Here is a 12547-nt window from a genome sequence, read left to right on the forward strand (position 1 = left end):
ACATTAACACTAATATTAATAAAAATCTTCTATTCAGCAGTTAAAGATTTAATAATTCTTGTTTATGTATTAGAATAGGTTTTATTGTTTTAAAGACAGCATACACTGGTTTTTACTGATATTTTAATATTTTAAGTAGTCTTTTGCAAGACAAAGTTATTTGTAAATATTTAATTAATTCATGGAATAAATAAAATTTTCAAAAACAATAACCCACTAACAAAAAATAACCCACTAACAAAAATCCAAAACATTGCAAAACTGATTTTTAGGCCTTTATACAATTCCTGATACTTAAGATTGTACCCAAGGCTCATGCCAACAACTTGACATGACTTGCATGATTACACAGGCAGATGCAGTCATTTTAGCCCCATCATCAAAGGTCTTTAAGCTAATGCAAGCCCACTGTCTTCCACAGACTCTGCACCAGGTTTCAAACCAGGTTGTAGTCCCACAGCACTGACACCCTCTATTTCTGTGTGTTCTTATCCTACTTAGGTACCTGCTAATCTTGAACATCTGGAGCACTTTTTACCTTCATTGCACCTTCCCAGTGGTTAGGGACTGGTCTCTTTTGCTGTCAAGCTGGCAACAGAAGATACACTTAAGCCCTGTGTCACAAGCAGTGTACGCGAAGTACAGTACAGAGATCATGTTCAGTGCCAGGCTGCTCCAACGCAGCCTGATGTAAGACTGCAGCACAGTGCTGAGCAAGGGGCCCGCACACACCTGGCAGGAGCACAGCTTCACTGACCCTACCAGATCTGCAGGTCCCAACACCAAACAGACACAAACATGTATTCCCCTCTGCAAGGGAGACCATAGAAGCTCTTGACTCAGCCTTCTCCACTTGAGGCAGGGAGTACACAGGGAAAACCAGTTAGCAGGGAGTAATTCCTGCCTGGGCAGTGTTCTTAGCACAAGCTGTCAGCACAGTCAGCATTCCTCAAAACTGAACAGTTTGGCTTAAACTGCTCTATCAACACATGAAGGCATCATCTTCATCTGAACACCACTAGCCTTCAGAAGGGTTTAGCTCCCTTTTTTCCTCACTAGAAATTACTACATTTATTAGTACTGCAGTATTATATGTGTAAGTGTTATTCTTGGACACCACTGTGCTGAGCAGTGTGCAAACACAGTTCAAAGACAACTCCTGACCCAGAAGTTTGCAACCTAAACAATCCAAGATACTTGTCCAACTCACATTGCATTGATGCCTTCAATACTCAATTAATATACTTCAATTCAGTGAACCACTCTTGTGGAAAGCCACAGGAATTTTGTCAGTGGATTTCATTTATCACAGAACAAGGCTTAAAAAGAAATACTGGATATCAATCTGGTTTAGAGAAAAAATAAGTGCAAGTAGACTCACGTTCTATTTCCTCAATCAGAAATGTTCTAGATTGATCAGCCTGAGTTCTGAACTAGCATAATATCACTATTTTGGGGAACACAAGTCTAAATGATGACCAATACCTACTACTTCTAAGTGATGTTGCAAATCACTGTCTCCAGAACAGCTGTAGTAAAAGCCATAGCTGATTTTGAAGTTTTTAAGGAAAAAAAAACAAACTATCCAAGTAAGAAAAATCTGCTATTGAGACAACAAATTAAAAGGGTAAAATCACAGAAAAAGAAAATAAAGAACATAAAAATTACTGAAAAAGAACCTCCTCATGTGTCCTGCCATAAAACCACTAATTCCCTTGAACTGCACAATTCCACAACACTATTTATATTCTCATATTGACCTCATAAATCTGAATTTTTATGACTGAACTGTAAATTTCCTATAGAAGCCACTCTTCAATATCTAAGGCTAGAGTTCAATCATTATATTGGAAGCTTATTCAAAGTGAAGCTATAACCATACTCTATACTTCTCACTTTGTCCAAGAAGCAAAAGAAAACAAGTAGAAAAGCTTAAATTCACACTTCAGAGTGCACTTTTCGAAGATATTAATCTATTGGAGCAACAAATTCTATTTTGAAGTGACAAGAGATTGATTTTTGCTTCAGTATGGTCCTATTTTATAAGGATTGCTTTTGGTGTACTATGGCAAATAGTTTTTTACTCATTTTGAAGCAAAATATTCTGAATAGTTTAAAATGCTGGCCAAAAGAGGGAGGAAAAATTCAATTATCACATCCAAAAATAAGAGGATCAGAATCTGTAACTTCAGATCCAGTAATGAAATAATGATAAAAAAAAGAATCCATAAATTGCTTTCTTATTTGAAAGAATTTGGAGAGCATACAACCATTCTTGCTGGTCAGAGACTCTTGTCTTAATTATGTTTTATAGATCCAAGATTAATTAAAAAAACACCTTTTTGTCCTTGAAAGCAGGTAAGTACTGCCCTGTATTTTCATTCTTTTCACACTTTTCTGTTTAGAGTAATAGTTTTCACTTTGCTCACCATTTTTTAACTATACATGAGCTTTTCCACTTCATTCTATTATGCAACTGATATACATACAAGTCCTTTGAAAATTAAAGGGAATTTAACCTAAGAAAAGTTTTCTTGTTCTAGTTAATCTGAAAGACAGGTACTTTTTCCTTTTATCAAGCAAGTAGATTTCTTTTCTTTTTTTTAAACATTTTGTCTTTTGCTCTCCCTTCCTCAATGTGGGGTCTGCTATTTTTGGACTACAGAAGTACTGATCTCCTTTGGCTTGATACATTTTTGTGAAGGAATGACTATATCCAGTGACATTTCATCAGTTATTGCTACTTTCTGTATTTATCAGGATAATTCTAATAACCTGATGTCATGAGGTTAGTTTACCTTTAAGGAAGTTAAAGTTGCTGGGGGCTCTTGGGAGTCTTTTCTCTTGACCAATTATCGGTCATTGCTGAGAATTGACAGCAGTTTTAGCCATTGAAAAGTAGAATCAACTTGTGAACCCCACCTTAAAGTGTACACCTAGAAGTCTGTGGTGGTTCTTTGTTTCTTGACTGTGAAAGGTGGCGGAGCTCCGGCTGGCCTCCGGTTCCCTGCCCAGGCCATGCGGCCGGGCGGGGGCCGGGCCGGGCCCGCTGCGTCTCTCGTCTCCCGGCCGGGAGATGAGGCTTGCCCCGAGCCAGGTCGGGCTGGGCCGGGCTCGGCCTGATCTCTGGTTCAGCTGGAGGTTTTGCTGTAACTACATTCACTAGAAAACTGCCGAGTAAAGAAAGAGAAGAGCTCTAAGCCTGCTGCAAGCAGAGACGGAGACCACGCTCTTCAAAAGCAGCTATGAGGAACTTTTCATCGTAAACGGCTCCAGCTCCTGTTCAGCAGAGATCACCGAACCATCTACAAAAGCTTGGGCAAGATTTTAACTCTTTCTTATCCAGATGAGACTTGCGGATTAATCTTTTCATCCAGAAAGAGAAAAGGAGAGTGATCAACATGAAAAGAGACTTTATAAACTACTAGTGGCAAGAAAGAAAAGAAACTTCAAGAAAGGTAGAGAATTAAGAAGATGCTTTAATTAAGCTGAAATATCTTTCTGTTAAAACTATGGGGATGGACAATGAAGTCCTGAAAAGAACTCCTTTAATTCATGATAGAGTATGGGGAGGAATAGAGTGTTCAAAGTGTAAATTTGAGAAAAAGTAGAGTAATTATGGTATAGTGAAGTGCTGAGAGATTTGAAGCCTTGAGAGGCAATGAGAAAACTGTTTTCTAGTGAAACTCACAAAAACAGATAAAGAATACTTTTTGCCTTTGAATAACTTATCCTTAAAATGCTATCCCCAAACTAATGACCTATAACATTTCAGAGTGATGTGGAATAGGAGGGGTGGGCTCTGATAATAACAGCTCTGAGCAGCTGATATCAGAGGAACGAGAAACTATAACAAAATAGTTTTCTTGTGAAAAACTTCATAAATTAACAGAAAGAAACTTCTGTTTCTCTACAGAAACTGAGAAAAAGACTATAGAAAAAATTAGAACTGTTTAAACCATCAAGATTATATATTATATAATATATAATATATTATATTATATATTATATATAATATATATAATTATATATTATATATATATTATTTGTCTCTGTTGTCATGTGAACAAAAGAATAGTAAGCAGTAAGAAATGAAAAGGTTTTTCTAGAAGTTTATTCTGGTGTTCTTATTATTGTAGTTTGTCAATAAACTTCTCTTTATTCCTTTTAAGTTTTATGCCTGGTTTGCTCTTATTTTAATCCATATCTCACAGCAAAAAAATAATAATTCTTTTTTCCCCCTTGTTTGTTAATTACTGGTTCAAAACCACAACACCTGAACAAACTGAAGAATATTCTTACTTAATTCCCAAAGTTCTTTTGCTGAGAATATGCAAACAGCATTTTCAAAGGGAAGGAAAATATGAATTTAAAAGAACAGCAAACTCTACATGCATTAGAACAGGTGCATCTGCTTCCCCCTTTAAATATACATAACTGTTTTGTTTTCAAGCAACAAAAGAACATATTATTTAGCTATTAATCCTTTTGGATGCACTTAGAAAAGGAGTATTTCATTTAGATCAATGTCTCTTTTTTTGATCTGGGTTATGCATGTCAGACATTCACCAATGTACTTCTGTGAATAGATTCCCTTGTTGCCTTCATTGTATGGTAAAATAATGGATCTGATGGTCTGTTTATAAATTTTGCAACAAAAATGCAATTGTTTACATGTGGTTTTAGTTATTAATTGCTTTGAGATGTAAATATTATAAAACAGTAACCTAACATTTAAAGTTAAGCTACACTCAGTGTGCAAAACCAGGAATTAAGACTACTAGGCAGAGAACCATTCATTCACAGTACAGGTGCAAGTCAGGACGATGACAGGTCATCATTGCTTATTGTTGTTTTGAATATTTAACATTTAACATTTGCCACCACTGAAGAAACATGACTACCAGGAGCACATTCTAGTTCCAGCGAGATGTGAGCCAAGGGAAGGTAAAGAACCATGATAAACAGCAAGCACTGTCCATACACAAACACTATTTGATCTGTTGACAGTCATGAGACTGAAAAAAAAAAAAATCATATGTCATTGCTTCTGACCTTCTGAGCCTAAAAATAGTCTTAAAATTAAGTATCCAGGCTTGGTTTGTTGTTGGTGGATTTGTTTCCTCGTTTGTTGGGGGTTTTGTGGGGCTTTTTGGTTGCTTTTTTTTAAAACTAAGAACAAGACTATTCACACTGGCACTGCAGAGAATGCAAAAAGCAATTTCCATTAAAAGGTGGCCTTGTAAATATGCATGCAATGTACAACGTCGGATAAGGTCCTCAAGACAAGCAAAGAACTGAAATACATACTGAGAGGAAATTAGATAGCTAAGAAACATTTTTTCCTTCATGAATTACAACTGAAAGTGTCAGTGTATCCACTAGCTTGCATCAAATGAATCCTTAACATTTGCCTCCCAGTTGTCATGTGTGAGCTGCTTACTGGAAACTTTGTAATGGTATCATATTTCTAAGAAATAAGACAGACATTTATTTGTAGAAAACAAGAATGAGAAGAAAGCAGAAAAAGATTTCACCATCACACACAGATGGGATTTTGCATATGTGTGTGTTTTTTGTTTGAGTTTGTTTCTGCTAAAGCAAGGAGAGAATACAGAGCAGAAACTGAGAAAAGGAAGAAATGCTGACTAAAACAAGCTGCTCAAACTGAACTGAATTCATTGCCAGAAGTTAAAGAGATGAACAAATAGAACAACAAAGAGCGCCAAAAGTGTGCTCTCTGTGGAAGAAGAAAATCCAGTTCTGTTCTCAGTTCTCCTCTGCAAATCCATAGGAATGCCAGGCACATGATGTGATCTGGACATACAACAGCGCAATGTGGGCATTTGTAGTTCATACTGCTTGGTACATGGGCACATTATATCCATGTGTGTATTCAGAAGACAACATTGTTTCTTCATTTCCCAAAAACAAAACAAACCAAACCAGATCATAAAGAGTGACTACCTTCCTCGCAACCTAGAAAAGCAGCCCATTTCTCACAGAAGAGGCACTCATTCTACAGAAGAGTAGAAGCAAACTTGCCAGATTCTTCAATGACTTACTGTTAAACATAGTCACTTTCTTTTTCCTGAGAAATCAAACTATTTTAACTGATATAAACAACTGATATCCATGCACAAATCTATTCTCAGTAACAACATATGTATGGGAAACGGCAAAAATTAATCTGCTTGTAGGGTTCATAATTCAAACATGAAAGTAACATACTCATAAGTGTTCTAGATCATGTGCCTCATAGATGTTAAAAACACAAAAATCTTTTCAGACCTAATAAAAAATTTAGATTTTTATTATGAAGCCTACAGATGACAAACAGCAATATACTGCTACTGGCAATGAGAAAGCAGATGTTGAAACCTATGCAGTGCAGTCTTCCCCTCAAAACAGACATTATGTATATAGCAACACTTCATGCTTTCCCCACCTCACCTCCCAGATTCCCTCGTCTAGATTACTCTGCAGCCCCAGAAGTCCATTTATACTCAGCTGGCTGTCCACAACCATTTTCTGTACCACGTTTTGTCCTCATACATGACCTTAAACTGCAATCATGGAAAATACCTTTCTCACCAACCCAAAGTGTCACTTGCTAAAATTAGTAACTGGGAGCTAACTATACAGTCATTAAGGCAGTGAGAAAGACACATGTCCTGCCTTAGTTCAGTGTGTATCAAGTGATCAGTCAGATGACCATTAATGCAGTGAAGTCTTTATTCAGACAGTCAACTTGCCCGGCTCAACCCATGACCTGTCTCCACAGGTTATCTTTCAAGAGATGGATAAAGATGCTCTTTCATGTTACCTTCCTCACTATGAACTGTGGGGTTTCCAATCTCCCTTCCTATTCCCAGGATCATCTGCAACATGAAAAACCTAACTTTGAACAGAAAAACAATCTGAACATCAGGCTGTCATTCAGCAGCAACAACTCTTGCTGAGCACACATAATTACACAATAAAGGACACAGCCTCCTGTGACTTCTCACTGAGAACATGGAACAGAATGAGAATCTTTCCTACCCATTCCAAAATCTTAATATTTTAATTTATTATATCTTACCACCATCATCTTGGTTCCAATCTGGATGATCATTTAAATGATTTAAAACACCAAAGAAATACTGCTAATGCTAACTTTTATGTAATGCTACTATGTAACAGAATCAGAGCAGGGTGCTAGAGTGCTGCAAAGAAACAGTTAACACCATAAAATTTTTAAAAATATAAATCACCCCATAACAAACCAAAGCTACGAGGCTGCTACCTAATTCCTAATTTCTGTTTGATGTATCAAAATTCATCATGTTTTCATCTATAGTGTCAAGTGGAATAGAAAAAACTCCTACTGACAGAATTTATTTTCAGGATCATTTTATGTACATAAAAAAAAAAAAAAAAAAAAAAAAAAGATTCCCCTGAGTTAAAACTAAGAAAAAAATCAAAAGCAGTTGGGAAAAAATGTACCTTATTTGTGTAAACTAAACTTTCAACATCTAAGCAATACAAAGCCATAAAGACCTTGGGAGACATCTTTTGATGACTATGATTTTTACACAGAACAGAAATTATTTGGTGGCCACATTTGTCCTTTCTCATGATAAATGGCTATTGTATCTGCCTTCAACTATGCAAAAGAGGGATGTTTAACTTCAGAAGGCAGAATATTAAGAACACTCTAATGTGTGGGGTATTGAGGTTTTCTTCTGAGAACTTTTTCTTAGCACATACTTCTATATGGGCAATGGATCTAAATGGTTTTGATGGGCTGACTAGTAACTGGAATCAGCATCATTTGTTTGGCAAAATACTGACATATTCCTACAAGGGAAAACTGGGGGCAAAAACCACAAAACTGGCTGTGCAACTAGCATGAATGACAAAAGTATCTAATTCCAAAATCCAAAAGGTATTCCTTTTCATGTTTCTGAAACATAAAATTAACTTTTTTCCTTTTTTGAAATATGAATCTTGGACTAAGATCCAGAGGCAGAAGACAATTATGCTAGAGATCCATCAGCCTAGCACTCCTATTTTAACTTGCTCTTAGTTGCATTGTGCTGTGTTTCAGTTTTAGAGGACTCTGTGGCTATTCAGCCTACTGCCCACACTATTACAGTCAATTCATGGACGGGAACTGCAAATTCAAATGTGGAAAATCCATTACTAACTTAGCAGAGAGTTGAAGAAAATTCAGCTTATGGGAACCCTGACTTCAGTGTACCTAACCAAATAATCTTCCCAGGACAACAATGATGAAGAAGTGTGTCACTTTCTACATATAAATAAGCAAAGTAAGAAAATTAAAACTTTGTGAGAGTGTGGTCTTCACTCCCCCTGACTGGAAAATGGGTGAGGTGGTCTTTGTTTCTTTTATTTTTAGTATTACTTATACATTATACATGCTTATCCAGCAATCTGTATAACAAATGAATATGTTTTAAAGACATGTATCAGACAGTAGCAAATATTTTGCAGTACTCTCCACTGAGTAGTACTAGCTTATTTTGAATGCACATGCATAAAAAAATTAATAAAAAAATATTATTTCACCACTATCATCATCACCATTGTCATGACCATCATCAACCAGTTACATGTAATGATGATAGCAATGGATGCTGAAGTTATTCAGAACCACTTCACAACCAACAGTTTGGGATATGCCTGAGTAGACACTCAAAAATTCCTCAGCAGCAATTGTATTGAATTGTATTGAAATGGTATTGAAAAACTGGTGGGAAGAGAAGAATATGAGATCAAGAGGAGAAAGTTTGCAGAAGTCAGTTACATCTGAAATAAGAACATGCTAATGAAAATACAGCTACTATAAACTGAGTAAAAATCTAGGGTACTCCTCCACTGCCATTATGGGGAATATTCTGAAACTGTAATATGTCATTCTTAGCATAGTATTTTCAGAATATTCTTAAACTATTAGTCCAGCTGTAATATACGTAAACAATATTGATACAAAGCAATTTTAACAATAAAACTATAAAAACATGATTTCTACAGTAATTTTATAGGATTGGATATTTTTCCTTATAACAAGTTGAAAAGGAATGCAAGGAGAAATTATGCTTTAAAAAGCATAATGGTGTTTGATTTAACTGCTGACTTGAATCATCTAGCTGTCACAAGTAACTCCCCTAAATTCATTCTAAAATGGACAGACATGGAAAGGAATAGGAAAAACAAAATGGTCAACAAACAGTGGGAGAAACGCCTTAAAGATGTTGATGATGTTCCAGCTTAAGGAAGGAGAAATCACTTCCAGAATCTAAGAGCTGTCCAAGGCATTAAATCTTTTACAGAGAATCATTCTAATTGTCTTCTTAGAGTTAACCTATCTCATATTCCTAAGTAATCCTATCCAATTAGAAGCCCATTTATTTTTTTTGTTAAAGCTGTATTTGAGAAATTAAATTTCAAGTTGTCAGCATGGATAGCCATTTATTCTGCACCTACACTGAAGTCTGTGGTAGAGAGAGGCTGGAAAACCGGCTGAAATTAAAAGTCTGACTCTCAAATGCACTTCTGATTTTCACTGGAAGAAAGAAAGAGTTATATGACTGTAAGTGTTCTTTCTGCTCCCTTTTACTGACCTTGCCAACTCCTTGACTGCATTTTGCATTCTATATATTTTTTTTCCAGCACAATAAAACTCAAATTACACATCTCTCAATCATTTTCACTGATTATTTTTTCTACCTTATCCTCACTACATTTATCTTACAAAGAAAATAAATGAAAATTGGTGTCAATGCAGGATATTAACAACTGTTCTTAAAGGCATTTCGTAGTATTTGTCCACTGTGTTAAATATATCTACACACTGAAATCAAACTGTAGTGCTACAGTAAACAGTAGGGCACAGATCTCTTTGCAGAAGTCCTTCAGATTAAGAGGCCAATCACCTGACAAGGTCTGTCACAGAATACAGACCAAGCAGCACTCAAATTATCAAGGACTAGGGAGCTCCATTCTAACAAAAGTCTAAGAGACAAAACAGGAGTGAAAAATAGAAAGACAAATAGAAAGAACTGAACAAAAAAAACCCTTACCTTTCACAAGCTCGGACAGTCCATGCAGCAATTATCCATAATGAGATACTAAATACCAACAGTACAGTTCCTGGACATATTGTCATTAGAGTCTTCATAACAAAACGGGTATTGAAGTTTATCTTATTTAATGCTCCAATGCTTCTAGATGAGGCATCAGTGAAAAGTTTGCTATGCAAAAGCATAACTCTGGCAATAAGATATAGTCTTAAGAACATTGGTATAGATAAAATAATATCCACATCAGCTGTTGTTGTGGATGGAGCGTAAGAAAAGGCGAGCCGGGCTGTCCATGTGAATGTATAATTCCCAGGTATGGGATGTATAGCACACACCAGTATTTCCAAGCAGATAAAGAAAATACGCTCATAAGTCATGGCTATTCTCCAGTCATCTGCTCCGTTGTCCACCATGAACAACTGAAATAATAAAATATAAGGTTAACTTTAGTACATCATTAAAAAAACTGTTATAATTCTATTTTAAATTACCATCGTTTTCTACGCTGCCAAGGACCACTAAGTAACAACAACAAAACAAAAAAAGCCATCTCAGAAAACAACATTATTACATCACCATGGAAGGAAACATAACTCTGGCCAAGACAAAAAGAATTTTTTATTACACTATTTTAAAAACTGAACATGAAACTGATTTTTCATTCATTATTAACCAAGAATTCCTCATTTTTTTTTAATTGTAATCTTTTATTTAAAAAAAAAGTTTGGACCCATTAAGCCTTGTCCCTTGAAAATCAATCTCTAAGTTTATAAAATTGAGAAGTATTTAACTTCTTTCTGAATAGAGAAGTAAATTAAAAATTAAAAGTATTTCTTAAGATTACTGTTAAGCTTCAGCCAAGGTGTTATTATAGCTTCTGTAGAAGTAGCCAAGCTTTCTTCAAGGCATCAATACCGATCAATGTAAGATACAAAAATACATGAGAAAGTGCACAAAGACTCAAGATGATATCTCACAGTGAAAATGAGAAAAATAATAGCCACCAAATATCAGAGTAGCCCAGGCAGCCAGCTGATGTCCACTAGTAGCTGAAAATTAAATGCACGTGTTGGCTGCTGTACAATCAAGGCCTTCAGCTTGTCACCCAGGAACAAAGGTATTAAAACATTTCAAACTGTTTAGCATATTATGCCTGATGATTTAATAAATAGCTAATCAAGCAGTACTTGTCACTAGTTGAGAGCAGAGATATGCAAGACCTTGCAAACAGGCTTTTTTAGAGAGGAACAAAACCCATATGTACAAAGAAGATACAATTTCAGACAGAAAACCTCCCCATCACTTCAACTATAGTTTGAATCTAAACAAGGCTGTTCAGTAAGCAGGTAAGAGGAAAAAAATAAACTTTTATAGAATTTTTAAAATTAGATTATTCAAAAATAATGGGTGAGACGGCAAAGTACATCATGCATTCCCTAATGTAAGAAAGTATTTTCAGCATACTAAACACTATATACACACCAAAAACCCATTCATCTGCACTGCTCTTTGCCCCCTTCCTTCTTTTATGTTTATATATACAAGCTTGATTTCCCTGTATGTGTTTTTTAGTGATCAAAAAACCACTCTACATCCTCCTCACAATATCTTCAGTTTGTCTTTTATAAAACAGCTCTTCTGAAACTGTTTAGAGAAGTGATAATCACAAATTAACTTCACTGTAGTTGAACTGATATTAAAAGAATAAAGTTAAGCACAGTAAGGAACACAACAAACCAAAATAAGTTTCTTTCTCTGTGGATCTGCTTTTTATCCCTTATGTTCTTTTTCTCCATCTTATTACACTGGGTGCTGGTGACAAAGTTTAGGCTCTAGCGATGGCTGCAGGGACGGTGTCAGCAAGAAATGGTCAGGGTTGCTTTGCAATGTACCCACTGCAGACACGGCTGAGTTCACCAGTAAAGCAGGTGGTGCTTCTGTAAAAGCACAGTTAAGACAGGGCAAATCATGGCCCAGGCAGTGAGGGATAAAAAAAAAAAAAAAAGTGTGAAAGAACATTGGAAATTTTAAGGTCAGAGAAGGAGGAAGAGGGAGGAGGTGCTCCAGGCACAGAACAGAGAGAAACCCATGGAGAGGAAGGACCATAATAAAGGAGGCAACTCCCTGAAGCCCATGGAGATGACCACTCCAGGGCAAGCTGGATATTTGTTGAAGAAATGCTCGCTTGTGGAGAGCTAGCACAGCAGCAGATTCTCATTAGAAGAATTAATGCCCACCTAAGTCCCATGCTGGAGCAGATTTATCCTGAAGGGCTGCAGACCATGGAGAGGACCCACATGGCAGCACAGAAAGTGTGAGGAGAAAGGAGTAGCTAGGAGGAATGTTGTAGGCAGACTGCCATTCCCCATGCCTCCTGCAGCACTCATGCAGGAGAAGATACAGGAGTTGGGAATGAAGAAGTTGAGCCTGAGGACAGGGGGGTGGGGCAGTATATTGAC

At 36.4% G+C, this 12547-nt stretch overlaps 1 protein-coding gene across 6 annotated transcripts in view; it reads right to left on the minus strand.

The window, feature by feature from the left end:
* The window catches only part of KCNN2 (potassium calcium-activated channel subfamily N member 2), a 70277-nt gene that overhangs the window by 38305 nt on the left and 19425 nt on the right, over positions 1-12547 (minus strand). For 2 of the 6 annotated variants that reach the window (XM_058826897.1, XM_058826896.1), the window contains one exon: positions 10089-10507. In XM_058826897.1, the coding sequence (XP_058682880.1) occupies positions 10089-10507 (419 nt within the window). Of the gene's footprint in view, positions 1-505; positions 584-6448; positions 6548-10088; positions 10508-12547 lie in introns of those variants that run through there. The other 4 variants (XM_058826899.1, XM_058826900.1, XM_058826898.1 and 1 more) reach the window with 4 other exon arrangements.

Source organism: Poecile atricapillus, chromosome Z (assembly GCF_030490865.1).
Source record: "Poecile atricapillus isolate bPoeAtr1 chromosome Z, bPoeAtr1.hap1, whole genome shotgun sequence".
Classification (NCBI taxonomy): domain Eukaryota; kingdom Metazoa; phylum Chordata; class Aves; order Passeriformes; family Paridae; genus Poecile; species Poecile atricapillus.